The following is a 27,111-nucleotide window of genomic DNA, read 5'->3' as shown; positions in this document are numbered from 1 at the left end:
ATAAATATGTAAAGGGCAAGTGTCATGAGGATGGAGCCAGGCTCTTCTCAGTGACATCCCTTGACAGGACAAGGGGCAACAGGTGCAAGCTGGAACACAGGAGGTTCCACATAAATATGAGGAAAAACTTCTTTACAGTGAGGGTAACTGAACACTGGCACAGGCTGCCCAGAGAGGTTGTGGAGTCTCCTTCTCTGGAGACATTCAAAACCCACCTGGACGCGTTCCTGTGTGATATGATCTAGGTAATCCTGCTCCGTCAGGGGGATTGGGCTGGATGATCTTTCGAGGTCCCTTCCAATCCCTGACATTCTGTGATTCTGTGATTCTCCTTTTTCTACTGTAGCTGTGTATTCCTTTCTAGCACCTTCTGGGTACACACCTTGCTTAATCCATTCCCTGTAACTGCAGAGGGATTTGGTGCCTAACAGTGGTAGTTCGGTCACGGTACACGGAGTTTAGCTGCGTAAGGACTGACGTTTCTCTAATTAAAGCCACCAAGATCAGATTAGAGGTACGTGAGTGAAACATAATGTGTTGTGGCATATTACCTTAATGCTATGAATGACTGGAAGATGCCACAAAGCCCAGCTAAAACATAATCCATTTTAACAGAAAACATAAAAGCAAGTACTGATACAACCCTAGAAAGTGAGTTAGTCTTCGGCAAAGAACCCAGCAAAAAAACAAGAAATGAGAAAATCACATGGCTGAGATCTAGACAGGACAGACAATGCAGAGCAACAATGAGAAAGGAAGACTGAATGCAAACTCTAGAATCCTGCAGATGGGATAAAGAATACAGTGTTCTTTGACCTTTTTAATTCTCCACTTTCCTGAAGACTCTCCCATTCCCCTCCAGCAAACACACCAAGTGGTTTTACTCATTCAAGAGCAGTTCTCTAAATAATTATATAGGCTTCTTTCTAACCTTGTGTGTATCTGTAGGATGAAATAAAAAATAATAATAATAATCAGTGAACTGAACTGTGTGGCTGTGTAGCTGCCTCTGAAAGATTGAGGGCTTTAAAGTAATGTCCAGAAAGATACAGTTTAGGGAATAAACAAGCAATGAGTCGGATGTTTTGATGACCATTCTACACTAAAATACTGAAGGCCTAAGAGCCACCTTTGCCTTTAATCCTGAATGTTAACTACCACAAGTTGGCTCAGCACCTCCCTTCTACAGCCAGGAGAGCTTTATCTGTGCTAAAGGTAATTAATATTTCTTCATCAACCAGCCTGTGAGAACTCTTACCGTGTGTCACTCCCATAACAGCAAAGAGTGCAGCTTTCTACTTGTAAAAAGATAAAAGCATTTCAAAACAGGGTGATGCCAGAAATCTCTGTATGTTCTTATCTGATGGAAATCCCAGCAGCCACCAGAGTTAGCACATACCTTGGCGCAGCAGCAGATCATCCCGTAACAAACATATATAATAAACACAGCCAGGCTGGGCGTAGTGGGGACGAGGAATCATGGGAACCTCCTGGATGAAAAAAGCAAGAAAAAAAGAAGGAAATTCTGAGACCCTCACCATGATCAGTGCAAAAATGGGGCTGACATCCTTCTGGAAATATGCAGAAGTGGATAGAGAAGAAAAATTGACTCTTAACGTGATTAAACCTAAACCAAGGAAGCTACACTATCAAGTGAGAATCCCACACTGGTCTTGCCAATCTCAAGAAATATAAATGCAAGAGCTGCTTTAAGTTTATAACTGTAGGAATGAAGAGGACACTTTTTCTTTTACCCTGTTCACAGATCGAGGTTCACACTGCTCGCACAAGTAGTGTTCAACGTCAGAATTCACCCCCATACAGTCACAGTGCTGCCAGACCTAGAAAAACAGATACAACCTAATTAGAAATTCTGATTTTATTTACAAATTGCATATTCTCAAAAGTGGTATGGAAAGCAAGAAAACAAGCCTCCCAAAGGAAAATCAAGATTTTCTTTGAACTACTTCACACTGTGTCAGAAGAGAGACAAGATGCCCATGCAACTGTTTGTGTGAAAGCCCCAGACTGTTTAAATTCTGCTCGGTTAAAGACAGGAGTTACTGGCAGTTTCAGAAAAGTGCGACCACCTCTACATAGAAATGCAAGTTGCATTTCATAGAATCACAGAATCGCTTTAGTTGGGAAGGACCTTTAAGATCATCGAGTCCAACCGTTAACCCAGCACTGCCAAGGCCACCACTAACCCATGGCCCTCAGCACCACATCTACACGGCTTTTAAATCCCCCCAGGGATGGGGACTCCACCACTGCCCTGGGCAGCCTGTGCCAGGGCTTGACAACCCTTTCGGGGAAGAAATTGTTCCTGATCTCCAACCTAAACCTCCCCTGGGGCAACTTGAGGCCGTTTTCTCTCATCCTATCGCTTGTTACTTGGGAGAAGAGACCAACCCCCACCTCACCACACCCTCCTTTCAGGCAGTTGTAGAGAGCGAGAAGGTCTCCCCTCAGCCTCCTTTTCTCCAGACTAAACCCCCCCAGGTCCCTCAGCCGCTCCCCAGCACACTTGTGCTCCAGACCCTTCACCACCTTCGTTGCCCTTCTCTGGACTCGCTCCAGCACCTCAAGGTCTTTCTTGTCGTGAGGGGCCCAAAACTGACCCCAGGATTCGAGGTGCGGCCTCACCAGTGCCGAGCACAGGGGGACGATCCCTGCCCTAGTCCTGCTGGCCACACTAATGCTGACACAAGCCAGGCTGCTGGTGGCCTTCTTGGCCACCTGGGCACACTGCTGGCTCATATTCAGCCGCCATCGACCAACACCCCCAGGTCCTTTTCCAGCCACTCTTCCCCCAGCCTGTAGCGGTGCGGGGGGTTGTTGTGCCTCAAGTGCAGGACCCGACACTTGGCCTTGTTGAACCTCACACAGTGGCCTCGGCCCATTGATCCAGTCTGTCCAGGTGCCTCTGCAGACCCTTCCTGCCCTCAAGTGGATCAACACTCCCACCCAACTTGCTGTTATCTGTGAACTGACTGAGGGTGCACTCGATCCCCTCGTCCAGATCATTGATAAAGGTATTAAAGAGAACTGGCCCCAATACTGAGCCCTGGAGAACACCACTTTTCCTCTGTGAAAACAGAATCTCTCAATTCTTTCGGAGAGGAAATGAAGGTCTGAAGAGGTAATTAAAGCTATTAGCTACATGGAATCTGCTGGCAGAAGTTCCACTCATTACAGAGAATAGAGAAAGACCACCAGGCTCCATTTTGTGTTTCCCCTGCCTCACCATGCACTTTTCACACTGGATCATGAGTCCTTCATCTTTGTAAAGGCCACAAATGCAACGGATCACATCCTCGTCCTTCTCATGCCCATTTTCTTTTTCACAGACCGATGTCTCGCTGCTGTCAGCTTCACTTGCTGTTTCTCCCACGATTTCATCAATTTGGGCAGACGCCTCATGGCGAGCATTGTAATACGCTTTCCGTAGCCGGCACACATCACGCCCAGTGGGAGATTTTCTGCCGTAATATTTCTGAATAAAAACAAAACACAGAAACAAAAAAATTTTGTTTCCAGGTTCCACGCTTTTGGTGCATTCCTCCTGTCTGTATGCACCCTTAAAGGTGTCTGCATGTAAGCTGCATCCACCAACAGACAGAATCACAGAATCCCAGAATCAATCAGGTTGGAAGAGACCTCTGGGATCATCGAGTCCAACCATTGCCCTGACACCACCATGGCAACTAGACCAGGACACTAAGGGCCATGGCCAGGCTTTTCTTAAACCCCTCCAGAGATGGTGACTCCACCACCTCCCTGGGCAGCCCCTTCCAATGGCTAATGACCCTTGCTGAGAAGAAATGCTTCCTAATGTCCAACCTGACCCTCCCCTGGCCAAGCTTGAGGCTGTGTCCTCTTGTCCTAGCGCTGGTTGCCCAGGAGAAGAGGCCGACTCCCACTGCACTACAACCTCCCTTCAGGTAGTTGTAGACTGCAATAAGGTCACCTCTGAGCCTCCTCTTCTCCAGATGGCATACACCTCTCAATCTACTTCCTTATTTTGAACAGCAGGTCCATGTATCTTACATGTGACACCGAAGAACAATGTACCTCTTCTAAAAGGTACTGAAATTTCTTTAGGTTAGCTATTCATGCATGTTCTTGACCTTCTGTTTCTCTGACCTAAGGCAACCAAAAAGCACTAAGAGTAAGCTGAAGCACATGAATTACTATCAATGTCTGCTCATCAGAAAAGGATCATCAGAAGTTATCTTTCTCTAAAATATTTTTTCTTCTTTTATTACTGTAAGTCAGCAAGAGCATTCACGGATTCACAGAATGGTTCGGGCTGGAAGGGACCTCTGGAGATCATCCAGTCCAACCCCCTGCCCAAGCAGGGTCACCCAGAGCACGTTGCACAGGGTTGTGTCTTGGCAGGTTTTGAATACCTCCAGAGAAGGAGACTCCCCACCCTCCCTGGGCAGCCTGTTCCAGTGCTCTGTCACCCTCAAAGTAAAGACGTTTTCCCTCATATTCAGATGGAACTTTCTGTGTTTCAGTAAATTAAAATGTTTCAGCATTAAACTAGGGTATAACCCACTGTCTACACAATAGCTTTAAGGCCAGAGAGAGCCTCACCTCTGCATTCCGGAAGACCTTCAGCATGTCGCCATCAAAAGCTTCCACAGTTTTATAATAGCCAGTCAAGATCTGTTTCTCAATTGTGGCGAGGTCCAATGGGTCAGAGATCTTTTCATAATAGTCTGCGTTTCTAAAATGGGAATGTAGGCACAATGTCATTTTCACTAGCATTTCAAAGCTGTGCAAATCCACTATAGAAAACTATGGGTTGCTCTCAGAAGCAAGTACTTACTTTTTCTTCGGGGGCAGGTTCAGGAGGGGAGCTGCAAGAGCCTGCCTGGAGGAATCTGTAACAGGAACACACAGTTTAGCAACATTTACTTATAGAATCACAGACTGGTTTGGGCTGGAAGGGACCTTAAAGCCCATTCAGTTCCAAGCCCCCTGCCACGGGCAGGGACACCTTCCACCAGACCAGGTTGCTCCCAGCCCCATCCAACCTGCCCTTGAACACTGCCAGGGAGGGGGCAGCCACAGCTGCTCTGGGCAACCTGGGCCAGGCTCTCACCACCCTCACAGCAAAGAATTTCTTCCTCAGATCTCATCTCAATCTCCCCTCTTTCAGTTTAAAACTGTTCCCCCTCGTCCCATCACTCCATGCCCTTGTAAAAAATCCCTCTCGAGCTTTCCTGTAGCCCCTTCAGGTGCTGGAAGGTGCTAGAAGGTCTCCCTGGAGCCTTCTCTTCTCCAGGCTGAACAGCCCCAACTCTCCCAGCCTGTCTCCATAGCAGAGGGGCTCCAGCCCTCAGATCATCTCCGTGGCCTCCTCCGGACTCAAGTTTTACTTGAGTAAAACTTAAAAAGACAAGTAACTAACAACATTCAAGCTACGTTAAAAAAAGGTTCTACCATCTGAGGCACAGGGAATTGAAATGCTTTTGCATTTCTAGAAGTTGGTGGCTGTAATCTGGCTACATGTATCAAAATAGAGGATAGTTTCCTTGCAATTCTGTCCATTGCACCATTTTGCTGAACTACTGAAAAATCAATATAAAAGGATAGCAACATCTGCAGATTCTGGTGGCAGAGGAAGGGGTTGAGGACAAAGCAAAGTGATTACTGGTAGCAGGAGAAAGGAGCAAAAAAAAAATTAAAAAAAGAGGTTATTTAACATCCTGAAACAAACTCTTTTTTTTCTAGTATTTTCTATTCAGAGTCCATTGTACCCCAGGTTGAAAAAGTCTCCATGGAGATTTTTTTAGGAGTGTCACCTTCACCTTTATAGGATATGATGCTATCACATATTTCTTTGAAGATCTGTGCTAGGCGGGCAGCACGAGCCACTTCAATATTCTCTTCAGCTGCAGCCAAGCGTCGTGTTCTCACAGAGCGGGAGGTCTGAAGCGCTGAAAACTGGGTCATGAAGACATCTGAAAGAGGGCAGAAAGCAATTCTCTCTAAACAAAAAATTGAAGATCAAATTACAGCATCTTTTCCGATCCAACAACTCCACCACCAATTACTAAAATTAACATGTTTTCTAAGCTACTGTAACAGTAAAAGGCTTCAGTTTTGTATTCCCAAGTTGTCTCTCAGTGCTTATAGCTCATCTAAATGGTTAAGCTGGTTATCGAAGTATTTTATGTTGCTGGAGTAAATACAGCATGTCATTGAATTCACCCAAAATACTCACTTCTCATGCACCTGACAGCGGGGACCAAATCCTGCATGGCTGTGAAGATTATGTTCCTATGAATAGTGCTATTTTTTGGAGCCGGATTAATATTTTTTTTTCTGATAGTCATATTTTGTCCCATTCCCATAACTGACTGCATGCCAAAAAGCTTTGTTCTCTGAAGGCCTAAAATCCATCGAATTATGAGGATAAATGACAATTTTCAAAGTCAGCGGAACTGTTTCTGGTCCAGGGATACAGGAAGCAGAAAAGGGCCCTTCTCTGTAAGGCTCCAATCATGGCAAATGGTAAATATCCTCCTCCTCCTCCTCTGATAAACCACTCTTGATGAAATGCAAGACATGAGAACTTCTACCAGGACTTGAGAGACATCAGGGCTGCTGGAGGAACACAAATGAATCCAGCAACCAGACAAATGGTTTATATAGCACAAACTTCTCTTTCTTAAGAAAATAGCATGAAGCGTTTCAGAGGAAATTGCAGAATCCCGTAACGCAAAAAATACATTGAAACAGTGAAAGATCTTCTGTCTTACCCTGCTATAGAAAGGTAAGGGCACACATACACAAACCAGGTGGTCTGTGTATGTATGTCAGGTTCCAAGGCCAGGTTGGATGGGGCTTGGAGCAACCTGGTCTAGTGGAAGGTGTCCCTGCCCATGGCAGGGGGGTTGGAACTGGATGATCTTTAAGGTCCCTTCCAACTGAAACCACTCTGTGATTCTAAACACATATAGAATCATAGAACCGTTCTGGTTGGAAAAGACCTTTAAGATCATTGAGTCCAACCGTTAACCCAGCACTGCCAAGGCCAACACTAACCCACGGCCCTCAGCACCACATCTACACGGCTTTTAAATCCCCCCAGGGATGGGGACTCCACCACTGCCCTGGGCAGCCTGTGCCAGTGCTTGACAACCCTTTTGGGGAAGAAATTGTTCCTGATCTCCAACCTAAACCTCCCCTGGGGCAGCTTGAGGCCCTTTCCTCTCATCCTATCACTTGTTACTTGGGAGAAGAGACCAACCCCCACCTCACCACACTCTCCTTTCAGGTAGTTGTAGAGAGCGAGAAGGTCTCCCCTCAGCCTCCTTTTCTCCAGGCTAAACCCCCCCAGGTCCCTCAGCCGCTCCCCATCACACTTGTGCTCCAGACCCTTCACCACCTTCGTTGCTCTTCTCTGGACTCGCTCCAGCACCTCAAGGTCTTTCTTGTAGTGAGGCTATATGGGTATATATAGGTATATATAGGCAGTTATCTGTATAGCATTCCCTGTACGTATTACAAAATATATATGGATCTTGTGGTAACTCTACATCCGATCTATACACAGAGCTTACTCAAACTCTTCACGGGCATGTCATACAGGTTCTCAAAGTAGCAACCTGAGGAACCTGTGTTGGCCTCACCAGATTTAATGTTGCCGTCATCTCGACAGATTCCGTTCCAGCGGTTGTACAGTGACGTGGTATGGATATTGTCACTGACGTGCTTCACTTCCTCTTGCTTTTGTCGAATCTTTTCCCAGTTTCGTACCAAAAAGACATGGTGTTTTAGCACAAAATTCCTACAGAAATTAGAAAAGCATTCAAGAATCACCTTCTTACTGGGAAATTAATTCCTTAACGTGGGGCAAAAGACAGATATTCAGAGGTACACCTCTGACGTCAGTGGGGAGGAATTCCACCTGAATTGGTTAAAGGAGAACTAAGCACTGCTTACTCAGACATTTCATGATGCCCTATCTTATAGAAATAAAGAATTTCAACATTTGCACAACACACCATTTCTGAGGAAAAACCCACTGAACTCATTCCTTACCTTTCTCTGTTAGACATGGGCTTCATCTGAAGCTGTGGTGTCAGCCTTGTTGGTGCGTTCACACTTTCACTGGGTTCCTCAGGGATGTGGCCCCTCTGGAAAACAGATCATTCTGATAGACAGGAAAAACTGTGCCAAGAACTTAGCAAAGCAGTAAAAGTAGTTCCTGAGACAGAACCTGTAGCATTTCTCTGTAGTTTAAAATATACAAATACACAGTTTTTCGGTCTGATGGCATAAACTGATTTCCTAGTAAGCTTTATCCATGAAAAAAAAGCTGTTGTTACTACTTACTCTCTTCTTTAGTTTGTGCTTTGACTTCCTTTTCTCTTTCGACCGTCCAGGTCTTCTGTGGGTGCTCACAGGCTGATTGCTTTTGCTTGAAAGTCCATTCATCCGCTGACTTTTACCCCCAATTATTCCTCTGCATTTGTCAAAACCACATTTGCAGAGTTGCTTTTGGGGGGAGAAAACAAAAAGAGAAATTATTTTAAATAAAACCCAAAACATTTAGATTATCTCTCAATATTATAAAGAACCTGTTCTGTCAAATAGAACACAAAAGGTTTTTAAGACTTTACAGAACTGTTTGTCCTTGATGAGTTTTTTCAAGGTCTTGCACTGTGATCCTTACCTGTTTTTCAACATTAAATGAATGAAAATTGTAGTCGTAAGTCAATTCAGTACCAGCAGGCATGTCTTTAAGCGCATACAATCCAATCCGGTAAACACCATTAACAGACCTGCAGGGAAAATACAATAAAATATCCCCAATAATTAAAAAGAAAATTGTCTTTGCCCACATAGTGGAAGTGTTAGAGACAGGAAGCAACACTTCTGCTGCGCCCTGGATTATGCTTGTTCTTCATTTGTACTGTTCTCTTGTTTATCTCTTACAATAAACTTTGAAAGCCAAAAAAGTGAATATAGTATCTACAAAGTGTAGGAAGTTGTGCTTCAAATAGAGAAGCTACAAACTCTACTGGCTACCACAGCAGATCTACTTATTGACTGCCAAGATTCAGGCTCTCACCCTACATCAAAAGCTTACACCGAACATCACACCTCATTTCACAAAATGTACTAAAATTAATTGCCCCTCCAATTCTTTTACTTATTTTTTGTGTTGGATTTTAAAATTTAAAACTCGATGGCTATTGCTTAAATCCACTAGAATTATCTGAGAATCACACGCTACTCTGCTGTCCTGCCACCACAGCTGACTCCTATTACGATCATCTGCTGTTTCACTGGTAAATTATTCATTATGAATTTCTCAGAAATACTTCCTACTAGTCTGGCACTGCATTTCTTCTGATAACATAGGACTGATATGACACCGGGTGTGCTGAAATCAGACTACTTCCCTGTTTGCCTGCTTTAAAAAAAATATATGAATTGCTAGAAGGATATATACACCTAGATTATTTTATGGCACCACCTAGGCTCCAAAATCTGCAGCAGGTTAACAGTACGACAAACAACGTCGGATTTGCCTTGCCAGAAAACTTAGATCCTGTCTCCAAGACGTCCAACACTTGAAAACATTACATTACCTCTCTTGTGCAACGCAAGCATGATAGGAAACATTATTTACACTGTTCAGCTTGATTCCCCTCCCTGTTTTTAGATCAGTTTCTCTCAGATGATCTGGTTATCTAGATCTTAGTCACCAGTCTTCCAGTAAACAGAATATATTTTTCTTACCATTTCTGCATCTCACAGTTAGGATTACAGCTGTGGTTGATAAAACGAGCCTCGTTGCCCATCCGATAACTATCTATCACCATTCCGCTGTCTAAATTCAGGCAGTAATGATCACTGTGATTATGGTACTGTTCAATCATCCGGTTCCTAGGAAGCAACACAGGAAAGTTATTTGTGATTCTGCTTGTTGCTGCAAAGCAAACAGGGAGTAACATAGTAATAGTGCATTCAAGAATTCTGAGAGAGGGTTCGAAGAAAAAACAATTATAATCTTTTATATTTTATAGAACCGTACACCTAGAGATGGAGGAAAACCATTATTATACCTATTTTTATAAGTCAAGGCCATTGACAGAGCTTGGATTAGAATTTAGAAATTTGCTCTTCTGGAATGCTCCCTTTTGGGTTCTGCAGATTATTTGTCTACATTTCATGTTGATAACCTGTGTATGGAAGAGAAAATGCAAGTATACATTCTTTGGTGTGTATATGTACACATGTGTACAACAATCAGCTTTTCCCTTTCATTATCTGGGACGGGACAGTTCTGGAATGACATCCGTGGTTTACAGCTACCTCTTCTTAGCAAGAGAGCAAGTGACAAGAGTCAGTTGTGTCAGCAGTTATCTCTGTATGAGAAGAGTGCATTTGTCTTCTGATGGAGCTCACAGAGCAGCAAGTACATCCCTCCAATCTCAATTATCCTATGATGTTATGTAGTTAAAAAGACTATAATTTTTCTTCCATTGCTTATTAATGCTCCCACTTATTCTTTTTATTTCATACCTACCCTGCCCCTTTCTGCCCCTCAATTCTCTCTTGCACAGTTCAAACCCTGCACAGTACTCATCATTATATCAAATTCACATTCACTAATGGCATTTGACATTTACAGAGCAGATGTGGGAGATGACGTATTCCAAACGCTGGTCGTTCCTCTCTATTTGACTGAGAGAAACTTGGTTGATGAAAAAAGCTGAATTCGAAGCCATCCTTTGGGTGGCTGGGACCACAAAAGCATTTTTTTCCCCCCCTGCTCTCCCCTTCGTTTCTGTCTAAGGATTTCTCAGCAATGATAACAGATGCTAAAGTCATTTATTGAGCCTTCCATGCTAAAGCAGCAAATAAATATTTCTACCTGAATTCTTGCTCACTAACAACTTCTCCCAGATATTCAATGATAAACTGTCCTGCTTTCAGGGGTTCTTTGGTTCGAATACCCCATCCTTTCTCCTCAGCCCGGAACCTCTCCAGGCACTGCACCCATTCATGCCTCTGTATCCGCTGATTACAGCACTGTTCACCACAAGGGCAGGTGTTTGGTGAACACTCCGCAAAGATCATCCTAAAACAAAAAACAAAGCAGTTAAAGGAAGGTGAATGGCATAGTTTTAGATCTATCATACAAGGACAAAAAAATAAAAAAAAAGTAAAAAAAATTCCTCTGCTAAACAAAAGTTATTAAAGAACTAAAATGCTTCTTGTTTTCAAGGTATAATTCATACAAAGATTCACAGCTTGGCTCCCACTGCTATTCAAAGAGAAAAATGGAGCTTTTAATGGGATCTTTCTCTGAAGAAAGAGGTGGGGGAGCATACAAGCAGCACAAAAAGTTATCCTGCATGCTCTGTAACAGTGCTTTTATTACTGGGGTTGCGCCCAGCACAACTCTTAAGATATTATTAGCTGATGTGAAATAACACATTTATTGAAATTCTCTTGTTGTAGGCAGTCAACCTATTTCTAACCTGTTAAGACAGTCCTCCACACAGCCCTTTCCGTTGTCATCATCTGGTTTCTTACAATTGCAGGTAGTGGCCTCATAGCCAGAGAGAGGCTTTACATCCACATAGACATCTGGAGAGAAAAAAAAAACACAACGAAAAAAAAAAACCAAACAGGGAAAAGAATTCCTTCCAGGTGAAAAAATAGAACTATTTGTCTACAGTATTTTCATTCCAATTACAAAAAGCGAAGAAAGAAGGTGGAAGTGTCTTTGGTAGGGTGAAGGCTATGACAGAAAGGAGGGGTGTCACGTGAAAATTCCACAGTTAACATATTTTAGTAGCAAGACTTTACTTACTAGAACGGATTTTTTTATAAAGTGGCACATCTGGCTTTTTATACAACTAAAAGGAAGAGAAAGAAAATTTTAATCCATTGCATAAGTGCATCTGTTACTCAAAAGAATCAGGGAAATTACGTTGTGTACATACATAACAGTTTTGTAATCTTTACTAGAAAATACATCTGCATTCTCCTCTTTAGGCTCAGACCACGTTAGCAAATAGGTCAAAAAAAGTACCTGAATAAGTAGAATTTAGGCTTAAGGAGTTAGCTGAGCAGTTTTTCTAACATATTGTTTATTCTTCCCACACTATCTAAACAGATATGGATTAACAGATATCATGAGGACAGGCTATTCTGAACAACGTTGTTCTTGTCAGTACCAAAAAGAAGAAGAATTATTCAAATCTACTTCGGAGAAAGCACCTTTGGTGGAATTACCACGTGCCAACACTTAAAAAAGTAAAAAAGGAAAATTAAGGTGCTTATCAAAACTGTGATTACAGCCCAGAGATATGCAGATTCATCTTCTAATTAGAGAAACTTCTGCAGATGCAGATGATTGGAGGGAAAAGGGACGCTTAGATCCCATTTCCTAATTTCATATACATTCCATCCTTTCAAAGAAGCTTTAAGGAATTATTTCAAATTATTACATATTTCACATGTTTACTGCATGAATAGCCTTCCCTCGGTAACATCCATGGCAGATGGACACCGTACAGACTCTGTAACCATTGTACAAACAAAACTACTCTGTAAAGGTTTTCAATATTCTAGGTAGATATGGAAAATGTCGAGGAAATAGATCACATATAGTTATTATTTATGGAATCCTGAATAGATAGGATAGGTAAATAATCTTCAATACATGGCAAGGAACCATCCTCGGCTGAAGTGTCAACAACGATCATTATTTTTAGGTCAGATTTTGGTGGGGTTACAAAGAGTAGCTGGAGCCACAACCACTGGGGAATTTGTCTTGCTCATTTACATGCTGAAGTTACATGTCTGCGAGCGCTTTCTTGCAGCAGAGCTGGGGACAGATTTACCCTCCAGCCTTAAATCCTGTGTTAAATCACTTGGTGGAAACTTCTCAGGGAAAAAAATATTCCTATTTTTAGGTTTGCACATATTTAAAGCTCTTTAAAAAGAATGCGACTGTTAAACAGTTTCTCTTCTTTCCTCAGTATGAAAATTTCAGCTTGCAAGTGAAAAATAAATTCCACTCTGCTGGGACTGATCCAAGAAAAATAAGGTCTGAAATTTCTCAGTGCTCTTGGCAGTACATCTGAATTCTCCCGAGGCGTGTCTAAAACAAGATCATTGCAGAAAGCAGGCACACTACCACAATAAAAGTCTGCAGCAAAATTAATGACTTTTTTTTTCAGCACAAACCCACGGGATTGCTATTTTGCAAGAGATGGAATAATGGAAATGATTCCCATTAAATACATATGCAAATCCTTTCTTCCCCTCATACAGTGGCAGCAACAAGAATATTCATCAATATACAGGATATATAAACACGGCTTTCACATAAGAAACCTGCTATTTTCTTTCTAAGACTTCTGATCATAATCTTGGCAACCAGTAACTTTTTCTCGCGTACCTGATTGTGTTTCCACTGCCAGAGGATGTCGTAAGGCAGCTGGAAGTCAATTCTCTTTTGTCTGAGATACTTTCCTGAAACAAAAAGGTTGGTAAGTCGCACACACTCACATTCACATATCCCCGAGAGGAAAAAGGGCTGCTCCTGGGCCCACCGCCAACTTCTGACAGGGCCTCTCGACGCCTGGAAGTCAGAAGAGCAGAATCCTCCCAGAACATTTTGTTTGTTAGTGGTGAGCACAGGGCAGAGCCCTCCACGCCGCCACCTTTTGCATCCCCCCCCGTTGTCGTAGGCAGGTTTAAACCTGTATCGACAGTGAGGAAAGCTGCTGTCTTAGACACGAGATGCCTGGTGAGGTGGGTGGCAGAGGGGACCTGCCTTCTGCTTGGAGGACTGAACATTACGGATGCCATCGAACGCCAACAGTCACAGTTAAACTCTTAAAAGCAGAGCCAGGAATCACAGAATCACACAGAATGTCAGGGATTGGAAGGGACCTTGAAAGATCATCCAGTCCAATCCCCCTGCCAGAGCAGGATTACCTAGATCATGTCACACAGGAATGCGTCCAGGCGGGTTTTGAATGTCTCCAGAGAAGGAGACTCCACAACCTCTCTGGGCAGCCTGTGCCAGTGTTCAGTCACCCTCACTGTAAAGAAGTTTTTCCTCATATTTATGTGGAACCTCCTGTGTTCCAGCTTGCACCCATTGCCCCTTGTCCTGTCAATGGGTGTCACTGAGAAGAGCCTGGCTCCATCCTCATGACACTTGCCCTTTACATATTTATAAACATTAATGAGGTCACCCCTCAGTCTCCTCTTCTCCAAGCTAAAGAGACCCAGCTCCCTCAGCCTCTCCTCATAAGGGAGATGTTCCACTCCCTTAACCATCTTCGTGGCTCTGCGCTGGACTCTCTCTAGCAGTTCCCTGTCCTTCTTGAACTGAGGGGCCCAGAACTGGACACAATATTCCAGATGCGGCCTCACCAGGGCAGAGTAGCGGGGGAGGAGAACCTCTCTCGACCTGCTAACCACACCCCTTCTAATACACCCCAGGATGCCACTGGCCTTCTTGGCCACAAGGGCACACTGCTGGCTCATGGTCATCCTGCTGTCCACTAGGACCCCCAGGTCCCTTTCCCCTACGCTGCTCTCCCCTACGCTGCTCTCCAGGAACGCTGTGGGTGTTCACGCAGGGCGGGTCACTGGATGTGAGCTACCAAAGGGACAACAAATAACTGCCAACACTGAGCACAACCCTCTGCCTCACAGTGAACACTAGTAACCTCCGTGCAGAAATCTCAAAGCTGACACTTTCTGCTGAGCTTTTCTGCGCACACGTGAATACAATGATTTAGCACAGAGAACAAACAGGCATTCAAAAAAATCTGTGTGCACAATTCATGCAAGATGGTAAAAACCACAATATTGTACTCATAGAAACTGCATTACTTTTGAAAATAGTATCCACTGTGTTCCTACACCAAAAGAGATGTAAGAATGAACTCAAGAGTTGGCAAACACGTTCTTAAATGTTTCGGAAAGACTTCAACATGATCCATATTTTCAGCAATAACTGGAACTTATTTCCAAGGCCAGGTTGGATGGGGGGTTTGGAGCAACCTGGTCTAGGAAAGGTGTCCCTGCCCGTGGCAGGGGGGTTGGAACTAGATGATCTTTAAGGTCCCTTCCAACCCAAACCAGTCGGTGATTCTGTGATTTGTCTCTATTCTAACATCTGCTGTCACCCCTAACCTCTCCCCACAAGGAAACTGACCCATCACATCCTTTGTTAACATAAGACCTGAGGTCTGACACAAGCGCTGAGTTAGTTCTAGCCAAGATGAAAACGGTCTCTTATCATTTTGTTGGAATAGTGTGTCACAAAACTGCAGCGAGAAGTGACTAAGGATGAGGTGTCAGTCCCGTGTCTGATTTTCCCAGCTTTTCTAAATGTTAACAAGTGCCTTTACGTTCCTCCAGCAACAGCCTGTGGTTTCACGTAAATTCACATACATACCCTCACCGCTGGAAAATACAAATTGTAATGTTTTCCTTACAATTTACTCCTAAATTACTTTTCGTTTTCAATGCTTTATTCATCCATAGCAGGTTCCAGGAAAGAGCTAAATCTGCCGGGAATTTGCTTGCACTTCTATGACCTCAGCGGGCAAAACAAAAGGCTCTTTCAGGTGCCCTGGCACCGTGCCTGGCGTGCACGGAAGGTCCCTCCAGCCTTGTCAAGTGGGCACTAGTCTGGTGGAGTCCTAAACCTCGTTAACTCTGCTCCGCAGTTAAACCACTCCCCAGCTACCCGACACAGAGTAACTGAAGCAGCTTTATCTTCAGTGCAGGAGCTTGTTCACGTCTGTTAGCACACACAAACGCAGGGTCGGGGCCTCGTGAAGAGAAAAGAGAACGGGCTCGGGGCGCTGCAGGCTGAACCTCAGCATCCCGACAGATGGTTCGGTCGCGCAACAGAGTTATGTGACCCAATTCAAAAAGGAATTGAGAAAGGTCACACTTTTGAGAATGTAAATTAACACCTTCAGTTCTGAAACCTGTTTTGCAGTTACTGATTCCCACAGATCAAACTCTTCGCCTGCTATTACCTCTCTGTGAAAGTCAAAAGTTGTGTATGGAGCAAAACAAGTTCAGTTAAAGAAGTAAAACCCGTTAAATATTTGTATTTGATGGGACAAATATTCCTACTGAACAATGTGGAATTCCCCAAACTCTCTTTGCGTGACAGCACTTGAAGTGAGACATCACAGCAGTTTAAAAGCTGAAACAATTACATGAAAAAGAAATCAGTCTTGGTTTGTCCTGGGAAATGACATGAGCTGCAAAAACATTAAGTCTGGGAGCTCACGGCCATCCCCTCCAGGCCCTCCAGTGCAGTGGACTGGACTTGTTCACAGCATCCTGGAACTCCATCAGTTCCTTAGGTTAAGGCTTCTTGCTGCAGAAGGCAAAGAGAAGCCCTAAACCTCATTTCTGTTCTGCCTGAGATCGCAAAATGGGGATGAAATAAAAACGTGCAGAATAGCTAAGTTTTTCATTCTACCTCACTTTTATCCACGCTGAAAGACAGAGAGCATAAGTGACATGGGGGAATTCATTATCGCATCCTTAGTTTTTGAGATTTAACATGGTCATAATTGGCTATTCTACTGTAGTATCAGTTTGAAAAGGAGATTACTGTACTGCATTTAGGCACAAGTATTATAGAAGTTAAAGCAGGTTTTAAACTAGACGGGTATTTTCTTATGGTAAACAACAAATGTGAACAAAGTTCATGTAGCACAAAAAAAAAAAAAAGTCTCTCTTGAGTAAAACTTTTACACTGAACAACACAGACAGATGAGTACGACCTTTGGCAAAGTTCATATGCTGAAAGCCACGAGTAACCTGGCAAGGCGATGAAATAAGGAAAGAAAAAAAGGAGAGAGGCAGAGAGCTCGGGGAGCCCAAACAGACTCCTTCCATGTCACCGAAGTGTGATACTTGTTTCCCAACAACTCAAACACACATAAGTACCCACCAACGTGAATAGGGGCTGGAAACAATCCGTGCTCGTGCTCTCCAGGGGTGTACTCCAGCTTTTCTTTCTTTAGTTGTATGAGGCGGCTCTTCGGACTGTGGGTGACAGCGACAACAAAAACAGATCAGAATGAGGAACACTTGTCATCTGCAGAAAACACATTTTCTGTTTTAATTAAGGCATGAACATGTAGAACATCAGGCAAGAGAATAATAACAGAAATGGCCAAAAAAACTGATTTCCAGGTTGATTGCCAAATACGCTTACCACATCCATTTCAAAACTCATTATTTGATTTTTCTCCATAACTACTATCCAGGCAACACCTAACGAGACACCATCAACTTAAAATTCTTAGTAGGTGATCTATAAGTAATAACTAAGATTACAAAAATAAAAGAAGCTCAACAAATCATACCTGATGTTGCCTGTTTAGATATTTGACATGTTCTACACTTACAGTGCCCACTTTCCTAATTTACTAAGAGCAAATGTTCATGTGCTACTTCTTTGGAAGGCTGTTCATCAATGAAAGCAAGAAAAGAACTGAAATTAGAGTTAAAAAAGCAACGAGAAGCCCCTTTTATGGATGGAAAAAATAGGAATATGGAATGAGAATGTCTGTATGGGTCAGGCAGATGTCAAAGCACTTGCTCAGTAACCTGTCTTTTATAAACATCTCCTTTTGGCTACTGACAAAGCACGGAAAGAAAAAACTGCTGTGGTTATATTTAATACTGTGGCCCTGCAACATTTAGAAGAGACTTGTAAATGTTAAACATACCAAAGATTAAAACTATATTGAAGCCTATCAAAGTTTACTTATGTTTTTTAAGGGGTTTATTTTAATATCTGGACGTACAACTGCAAGCTGATTCGATAAAAAATGGGATTATTGTTTAAGCAGTGAATGCAAAATACAAGTTAAAAACAAATTTCGAGATAGAGATATCAACAACTGAAAGTAATTACTTGTCAGAAACCGAACCGATGGATTGCAATAATTTGTGCTTCCCAACACTTTCTGGATTTCTGGTACTTATTTGACCAGTACAAGTTAAATTTTAGTGGAATAAAAGCTAAGGCACGCTGCTGAAATGAGGGCTCTGTTGAGCTAAATTCTGTATATACTCTCCATTAAACAACTCTCCTTTTAATACAGTTGCATGGCAAAGCTCTAGTTATTATTACACTTGCATTTAACTTCATGTACACAGGTGGACACAGAGCTAAGCTAACAAAAAAGCAGTAACATTGCCTCAAACAAGAAAGAATTTTCATGTTTTTAAAGAATATGACTCTCTGTTTACTGATGGCACGAATTAATTTCATTTGCTTTGGCAAACACAGCTCCTTTGCCCACCAGGCAAAAAATATATTCTAGAGAGGATTAAAAAAACCCCCCAAAAAAACAGGAAAAAAAAGAAAACAAGCCCCAGCTCACATCTTCTGTCCTTCCAAGTTGTGCTTCGCTGAATCACTAAGAGTTGCAAAGAAAGGCCATAAAATAACTACTTTAAGACCTGGAAAGCAAGTTCTTATGAAGAAGGAAAAGTATTTTCAGAAGGCAAAGTGTGAACCTTCATTTCCAAGAGGCATTTCAAGCAAATCCTTAAACCAAAGGCAGGAAAAAAAATAAAAAAGGAAAAACATTCAATAGAAAAGTGACTTAATTCAAGCCAAACGTGGACCCTTTAACACCCACATATTCACTGCAAAGGAAGCCGATGCAAAAATAAATGATGGTAAATAAACAGCAAGGAGGAAACCAGTCCAGAAAGGAAATGCAGAAGGCAATTATCTAAAAACACAAAATATAACATGAATTTCTTCGGGCACTGCAGACACACCCGTCTTAGACCTAGTCACAAAGAACGCCAGGGAAAGCACCTACTCTGTTTTCCTTCCAAACACAGCGATGAAGTATTGTCAGAGGCACGTAAAAAATTGTTATGACACATCAGTAAGCTGAACAGAGGCCATCAATACCTTTGGGACTGCAGAGGGAAAGGCTGAGGTGTCAAAATAAAGCGTAATTATTCAGGAAAAAAAGGGAATATACTAAAATAATCAAGTATAAACAAGACAAGTAGTTTTATAAACATAAATAACATGCAAAAAGAAGCCTCATGAATTTAAAAAGGTCTCTCCACGCTATCAAGAAAAGGTCTGGACTAAGAGACCCACATATTCCCACTAGGAAGATAAGGAGTTATTTTAGGCTGGGTTTTCTGGGCACGCAATAAAGGTTCTGATTTTGTGGTTAGCTGCTCTCTTCCTGAGAAGACCCTGTCACTCTCCTGACGCACGCTGATAGCCTCGCAGAAGCTTAAATTCAGTGCCAGGGCCCCAAGTGCCACCAAAATGCCCTTATGACCCCAACCAGCCTCATGGGGAGGTTCCATCCACACCCTCTGCCCACGGCCCCTGCAGATCCATTGATGCTCAGCCCTGGACGTTCACTCCCTGCCTGGACTGCCTTGTGGGTGCGCCCATCTCCAGCTTGGCCACAGCCACGGGAGCTGTGGGGCACAGAATCACAGACTGGTTTGGGTTGGGAGGGACCTTAAAGACCACCCAGTCCCACCCCCCTGCCACGGGCAGGGACACCTTCCACCAGCCCAGGTTGCTCCAAGCCCCATCCAACCTGGCCTTGAACACTGCCAGGGAGGGGGCAGCCACAGCTTCTCTGCGCAACCTGGGCCAGGCTCTCACCACCCTCACAGCAAAGAATTTCTTCCTCAGATCTCATCTCAATCTCCCCTCTTTCAGTTGAAAACCGTTCCCTCTCGTCCCGTCACTCCATGCCCTTGTCAAAAGTCCCTCTCCCGCTTTCCTGTAGCCCCTCCAGGTGCTGGAAGGTGCTAGAAGGTCTCCCCAGAGCCTTCTCTTCTCCAGGCTGAACAGCCCCAGCTCTCTCAGCCTGTCTCCAGAGCAGAGGGGCTCCAGCCCTCTGAGAATCTTCATGGCCTCCTCTGGACTCGCTCCACCAGCTCCGTGTCCTTCTGCTGTTGGGGCCCCAGAGCTGGACGCAGCACTGCAGGGGGGTCTCAGGAGAGCGCAGCAGAGGGGCAGAATCCCCTCCCTCGCCCTGCTGGCCACGCTGCTGGGGATGCAGCCCAGGACACCGTTGGCTTTCTGGGCTGCCAGCGCACGTTGCCGGCTCATGGTGAGCTTCTCATCACCCATCACCCCCAAGTCCTTCTCCTCAGGGCTCCTCTCAATCTGGATCTGGTGGCCGAGCCACACTCTGGCTTCCTGGCTTGACCTAGGATCTGCCTGGCAATCCTGGACTGTGTCTGACCCTGGTTACCATCACTAGACCTGATCCTGACCTGCAGATTGACTTCCCCACTTAACCTTGGCCTTGCCTTGTCACCACAGACTGGTCTGGCAATCCCGACTCTTGGCTGACGCTGGGTACCACTGCCTGGTCTGTCTGACTCGCCTCACTCAGGGCTGTGGGACTGACAACAGGTTTCCTTTGCTACCACTTCAATCACATTCTGTTTGTGTCGTATTTTAGCTAAGCGGGAATACTTACTAGCTAGATACACCTCGCTACAGAGCGGGCAGATCGCAGGAGTTCCCAGGACTAAACCAACTCCTAGGATCAGGTGGCTGCGCTGCTATCAAGGACAAGTACCTGCTCATTTTCATACCATGCTCTTTAAGACGTTTCCCTCAATCATCAGATAGAATGATTGTTGCAGTCGAAAAGCAACAGGTCTCTCCAGAAAGCCAGGATCGCTCCCTCCCCTTTTCAAGGAAGCCAGTTACAACAGGGTGAGACCTCACCAATAAACACAGAGAAATGACACCTTCGAACGTTTCAGGCAGCATACGTTCAACAGTAAGCTGGAGGAGTACGTTTCTGATCCCTTGACAGACTGAAACATAAGCCTGGCTAGATAAGAAATGCTTCCCCTCGCTACAAACCACTGCCTAGAGTCGTTTGGTTCAGTTTCTGTGGGGATAAATTTAAAACACCCATTTTGTACACGGCCCACTCAGCAACCACAGACTAACGTGGCCTCTCTTGCAAGCTCCCAATAACAGAGCAATGGCGAAGTGACTCTTCTCAGAATCCCAGAATCAATGAGGTTGGAAGAGCCCTCTGGGATCATCGAGTCCAACCATTGCCTTGACACCACCATGGCAACTAGACCAGGGCACTAAGGGCCATGTCCAGTCTTTTCTTAAACACCTCCAGAGATGGTGACTCCACCACCTCCCTGGGCAGCCCCTTCCAGTGTCTAATGACCCTTGCTGAGAAGAAATGCTTCCTGATGTCCAACCTGAACCTCCCCTGGCGAAGCCTGAGGCTGTGTCCTCTTATCCTATCGCTGGTTGCCTGGGAGAAGAGGCCGACTCCCACCCCGCTACAACCTTCCTTCAGGTAGTTGTAGACTGCACTAAGGTCACCTCTGAGCCTCCTCTTCTCCAGGCTAAACACCCCCAGCTCCCTCAGCCGTTCCTCGGAGGTCAGACCCTCCAGACCCTTCACCAGCTTGGTCACCCTCCTCTGCACTCGCTCCAACACCTCAACACCTTTCTTGAAGTGCGGGGCCCAGAACTGGACACAGGATTCAAGGTGCGGCCTCACCAGTGCCGAGTACAGAGGGACGATCCCTTCCCTAGAGCAGCTGGGTGCACTATTCCTGATAGAGGCCAGGTCTCAGGCCATCCTGAAGATGAGAACATTTTGTACCACTCTCCAAAGGCTGTATGTCAGGCTTAGACTGAGAATGTCAGTCTAAAGTCTCAGGCAAATTAAGGATGGAACAAAGACCAGAACCACAGTCTTCTTTCCTGTACCTCCATTTCTCTCCATCCCTCTCCTTCCTTTCTTTCCGATACAGTGTTCCATTTCTGTTCCCCCTCTCCAGCTTCTAGTGTCTTCTCCCTACACTCTTACTGTGTTGGCTGGGATTAGCTCTCCGTGGAACACACAATTACATTTTCGAGGCGTGGAGCCCGATTTTCTCTCTGAGACCATAGTCTGACAAACATTTTAGGTCAGTACAAGCTGGCTTTGATGCTCCCCACCTGTGCTGGTGGAACTGCGAGGTTAACTGCACCAGGAAACCTCCTGTGGAAGGCTGGATTTCTTCTGAATCACCATCCCAGCCTGGTTCAGCTGCCCTGGTCATCATGACGGGACAAAGGGAGGGACAGCACAGGGACAGGAATAAGCCACAAAGGTGAGGAGAAAGTAAAACTGATTCTTTTAGAGTAATGTTAGCTTATGCCAACTCAAAGCAGTTGCTCAACTGCAACCTTAGACCGGCATTTTCATTCAGTTGGCTGATTTTTCAATAGGTTCGCATCTTAAAATGTCCAATTACCTACTCTGAGTCACCCTGCAGCTCCACAAACTCTGACATCAGCAAAATGGAGGCACTGTAGGAGTAACACATGCCCATTGCGTGGAAATACCACGTCCCAGAAGAGCAAGAGGCCTGCACTGAACTACAATGTCTGTGCAATCAGAGTCTTTGAGCAGCTCTGGACACCTAACGACGGGTGAGATGCAATTCAGGGCTGATCACAGCAAATTCTACAGATTACACTTCTGCAATGAGGACTCATATTTGTTATGACTGACAAAAATCATATTATCTAAAAATATTTTATTTCCCTAAACAATATACAATATTTTGATTAATTAATAACTAGGTTAACATCAGATCAGCTAATGCTGCCTACAAAATAACTTTCGGAAATTGAGGTAGAACTGAGACTGACTCCAGAAACCGTTCCTTTTGTTCTTAGTTCATTTGCAAGGAATCACAGTCTGAGCTTTCTTCACTGTGTTTCGCAGCCCAGAAAGCCAACCGTGTCCTGGGCTGCATCCCCAGCAGCATGGCCAGCAGGGCGAGGGAGGGGATTCTGCCCCTCTGCTCCGCTCTCCTGAGACCCCCCTGCAGTGCTGCGTCCAGCTCTGGGGCCCCAACAGCAGAAGGACACGGAGCTGGTGGAGCGAGTCCAGAGGAGGCCACGGAGATGATGCGAGGGCTGGAGCCCCTCTGCTCTGGAGACAGGCTGGGAGAGCTGGGGCTGTTCAGCCTGGAGAAGAGAAGGCTCCGGGGAGACCTTCTAGCACCTTCCAGTACCTGAAGGGGCTACAGGAAAGCGGGAGAAGGGCTTTTGCCAAGGGCGTGGAGTGACAGGATGAGGGGGAACATTTTTAAACCGAAAGAGGGGAGATTGAGATGAGATCTGAGGAAGAAATTCTTTGCTGTGAGGGTGGTGAGAGCCTGGCCCAGGTTGCCCAGAGAAGCTGTGGCTGCCCCCTCCCTGGCAGTGTTCAAGGCCAGGTTGGATGGGGCTTGGAGCAACCTGGTCTGGTGGAAGGTGTCCCTGCCCGTGGCAGGGGGGTGGGAACTGGGTGGTCTTTAAGGTCCCTTCCAACCCAACCCAGTCTATGATTCCATGAGTCTATGATTCTAATAAAGTTTCTAGAGCAAGGTGAGTTGGAGTGAAATCCCGTTGTGGCAAACTGTACGATCCAAGTGTCTGCAGAGAAATAACGCAGACTCTTCTCTTCTAACAGCAGATTAAAACTGTCAATGAGGTGACAAACCTTTTCTGTGCTGTTGTTTATGTAGAGAGAGGCTGTAAATTGTAACAGCAAACCTCAGTAAAACTTTCACTACTTCCTACATTCTGAGGATGTTTAGGAAGTATTTAAGAAAGATCCAACAGAGCAGGAGAATGGTTTTTAAGGCATTGTCTGCAACTGAATACTACAAACAGACATACAGAAAATGGTGAGTACAACACCCATTAACAGGGAATGCAGAGACTGGTTTAGTGGAGACGGTGGTAACACTTAACTGTACCATCACTAGAGGGTGCCGCATGGTTACCGAGCTGCATTTTTGTTCTCCACTAAGATCATGTTTTCATACTCCTGCAGCAGGAAGCTATATAAAGGATAACACCACGAACGTCTGCTCTCCTCTTGCACTGACATATGTCTGACTGTGCAGTGGAACTGGAACAGCAAGTTAAATCAGCAGAAAAATTAATTATAAAACAAGTGAATATTGTTCTGCTGATTTAGTTTGCTGAACCAGTTTAGTAAAGAAGAGACCCATGAAGGAATGGTGGGATCAGCCCTTCAAGCTGCACCGTGCTGTAAGACAAGACACCTCAGCGGAGGTGGCCACAGTTCTGTCATAGAATCACAGAATCCTTTTGGTTGGAAAAGACTCTTAAGACCATCAAGTCCAACTGTAAACCTAACAGTGCCAAGGCCACCACTAACCCATGGCCCTCAGCACCACATCTACACGGCTTTTAAATCCCCCCAGGGATGGGGACTCCACCACTGCCCTGGGCAGCCTGTGCCAGGGCTTGACAACCCTTTTGGGGAAGAAATTGTCCCTGATCTCCAACCTAAACCTCCCCTGTTGCAACTTGAGGCTGTTTCCTCTTGTCCTATCAGTTGTTACTTGGGAGAAGAGACTGACCCCCACCTCGCTACACCCTCCTTTCAGGCAGCTGTAGAGAGCGAGAAGGTCTCCCCTCAGCCTCCTTTTCTCCAGACTAAACACCCCCAGGTCCCTCAGACGCTCCTCATCACACTTGTGCTTCAGACCCTTCACCACCTTCGTTGCCCTTCTTTGGAAGAACTCAGCATGTGGAGAAACAAGCAAAGGGGAAGACCAAATCAGATCTCTTTAAGTTTCCAGGGAACTGCAACACAAAATGCGATGGGAGAGGGAGGGTTGTAAGCAGAGCCCAGCTTTGTCATGGCCTTCTCCAGGGTGAACTCGATTCCATCATCATCCACAATATCTACAAACCTTGACTTTCACGTTCTGTATTCATACATCTTTTCACATGACATGTTTGCTTACTGTCTATGAAATAAAGGTCCACCCTTGGCTGAATAGGTCTGACAACGTAGTAACATTTTATAAAATGAGAAGAGACTCTCTCAGGTCTCTTCCTAAGGCAAGAGACCTAATTTTTATGATGGAATATTTGAATGTTGCAAGATTGTGTTTACCAGTGACAGAACATCCAAACGCTGAACATTCTAGCACATATGCTTTTAAACTGTTAGAAATGTAACCAGTCTCACTGTGATCAGCCCTAGGTCTTTATTTCTTCCTTAGAGTCTTGATCCTTTCATCGATGCCCTCATTCTACCATGGAAAGAGAAGACACCAGGAGCAGCTGATAAACTATACTAGCAATCTCTTAGTGGTCTCTGTAACATTTTTAAGTGGGCTACAACATCATGAGAAATTGCCTGGTTTTCTCTCTTTTTCATCTGTCAGATCATATGATAAAAGAAGTGCAAATTCTTGACTTCCACACATTTGTTCAAATGGCTGTAGAGAACTCAGATAACTATAAATGGAAGCAGAAGTGAGCTGGTTATCAGAAACAGGAGATGCTCACTTCCTAATGCACACTAGGTTTTGAGCCAACCAGTGAAAAAAATAAAAGAATGCTGGATTTTTACTCTAAACATCTCATAGAAAGTGAAGGAGACAAACCTCACTTAACTGTGAAACGAACAGGGTGCATATCTGAAATTCTTTCACATAAAAGATGACCAGTTGTCATCATTCAGTCAATAAAAACAAAAAACTAATGGTCCCTTTTATGTAGATACTGTACTTGGTACCTGAACACCTCAAGCTCTCCCAGCACTTTTACTGCCGTGATCGTTAAGACTGTCGAATGACGCTCTCTTACCTTCTTCAAGGTCGATACTCAAACACTTTCAGATTGGTGGAGGCTGCTTTCTGACTGGGGTTACATTTTAAATCTTCACTGGGTCAGACTCTGATAATTATCATGCATGTAATTTTTCACAGGCTTGAATTAAGTTGATGGTTTTATTTCAGCTACTCATTAGTAGCAGCTCTTTATGGCTCTAGTTGAAAGGAGACAGTTTCCACCGGACTATCAGACAGCAGCTTTTCACTGGTATTACTTACTCTGTTGTTTTGTACACATCAGAGTAGAGTCCTGCCTTCTGGTACTTCTTCTTTGGGGGTCGAGGCGCTTTTTTCTCACGCTGGGCTAGAGAAGGCAAAGGCTGTCCAGTGTTTTCAGATTCATGTGGTTTCCCAAGGGCATCATGTGGACTGGGAGGTTCAGCTACTGTCTCAGAAAAACTGGAAGAAAAAGTAAAGATTGAAGATTATCTTACCATATTTCTTGCCATAAATATTATCTTGCCATATTTCATTATTCCTCTCTATAAGCTGGTCAGCAGAAAAAAAAAGTCTGTGTTTCTGGATGACCAGATGTCTCAGCTTTTTAAAAAAATGCGATTCAATGATCACGATCAAGTGGTGGTTAAGCGTAATCATAAGAAATGTATGATCTTTTTATAGTAACATTATTATTAATTATTACAAAAAGAATGTTGTTTGTACTGCTAATGTTTATCCCTTAGAGCCTCAGTTGAGTAATGTAGAAGGTGGCTTATGCTATCTGCTTTTGTACTCTAAAAATAGTACGTGGTAAACCTTCTCTTGGCCTTCAGGAAAGCCACACAATGCACACTTTGAACGCGTGGTTCCAGCAACATTCTGTGCATCTAAATGCTTATGTGACAGTATTCCCTTCTGAAACGCCAACAGATGGTTATTTTTCAGAACTATTCTGAAAATGCACGAAGGAAAACTTCTGGAAGAGTTTGATCTGTTTGTATTGATGACTTTGGGGATCAGCATGTGAAGACTAGACCAGGGACAGATTTCTGGTGTGATCCTTTACCAGCCAGTGATTGCACAAGTGCACACCTTAACTCCTCCTTGCCGCTTTGGTTTTATTCTTTATTTGCTGTGTATCAACTGATCTCACCTGACATTCTGTGTTGCTTGTAAGTATTTGTTTGTAACGCACATGAGTCACACTCCTAAAGACTCCCATGGCGCAGGTAGCTCTTGCAGTTCCTCATTCCGCACATGATGAAGGAACAGTTTTTTCTACGGTATCTCATCAGTAAACCTGTTACCAACTCATTAAAAGTATTCTTCACCAAGACAAACATAAAACTTGCTTTGAGACACAAGCACAAAACCAACAGTTTTAGATTACCTGAGATTCCATCCCGTTTGGGGTGTGTTCAGTAACTTAGGAAGACC

At 44.2% G+C, this 27,111-nt stretch overlaps 2 protein-coding genes across 2 annotated transcripts in view; one reads left to right on the top strand and one right to left on the bottom strand.

Annotated features, from left to right (window-relative positions):
• Positions 1–27,111, top strand: part of DAP3 (death associated protein 3) — a 173,903-nt gene that overhangs the window by 95,042 nt on the left and 51,750 nt on the right. The window lies entirely within an intron of this gene.
• Positions 1–27,111, bottom strand: part of ASH1L (ASH1 like histone lysine methyltransferase) — a 75,210-nt gene that overhangs the window by 11,898 nt on the left and 36,201 nt on the right. The window contains exons 6-22 of the mRNA XM_068415024.1: positions 25,954–26,133; positions 16,991–17,085; positions 13,448–13,521; positions 11,852–11,897; positions 11,517–11,625; positions 10,907–11,113; positions 9,769–9,915; positions 8,696–8,804; positions 8,356–8,517; positions 8,062–8,156; positions 7,650–7,807; positions 5,823–5,975; positions 4,838–4,892; positions 4,603–4,735; positions 3,248–3,496; positions 1,755–1,841; positions 1,400–1,490 (exon numbers count right to left, since the gene is read on the bottom strand). Coding sequence (XP_068271125.1) covers positions 1,400–1,490; positions 1,755–1,841; positions 3,248–3,496; positions 4,603–4,735; positions 4,838–4,892; positions 5,823–5,975; positions 7,650–7,807; positions 8,062–8,156; positions 8,356–8,517; positions 8,696–8,804; positions 9,769–9,915; positions 10,907–11,113; positions 11,517–11,625; positions 11,852–11,897; positions 13,448–13,521; positions 16,991–17,085; positions 25,954–26,133 — 2,150 coding nt within the window. The remainder of the gene's footprint in view (positions 1–1,399; positions 1,491–1,754; positions 1,842–3,247; positions 3,497–4,602; positions 4,736–4,837; positions 4,893–5,822; positions 5,976–7,649; positions 7,808–8,061; positions 8,157–8,355; positions 8,518–8,695; positions 8,805–9,768; positions 9,916–10,906; positions 11,114–11,516; positions 11,626–11,851; positions 11,898–13,447; positions 13,522–16,990; positions 17,086–25,953; positions 26,134–27,111) is intronic.

This window comes from Nyctibius grandis, chromosome 17, assembly GCF_013368605.1.
Source record: "Nyctibius grandis isolate bNycGra1 chromosome 17, bNycGra1.pri, whole genome shotgun sequence".
Classification (NCBI taxonomy): Eukaryota; Metazoa; Chordata; class Aves; order Nyctibiiformes; family Nyctibiidae; genus Nyctibius; species Nyctibius grandis.
Note: the sequence above shows the minus strand (reverse complement) of the source record. Positions and strands in the feature narration are given on the sequence as shown.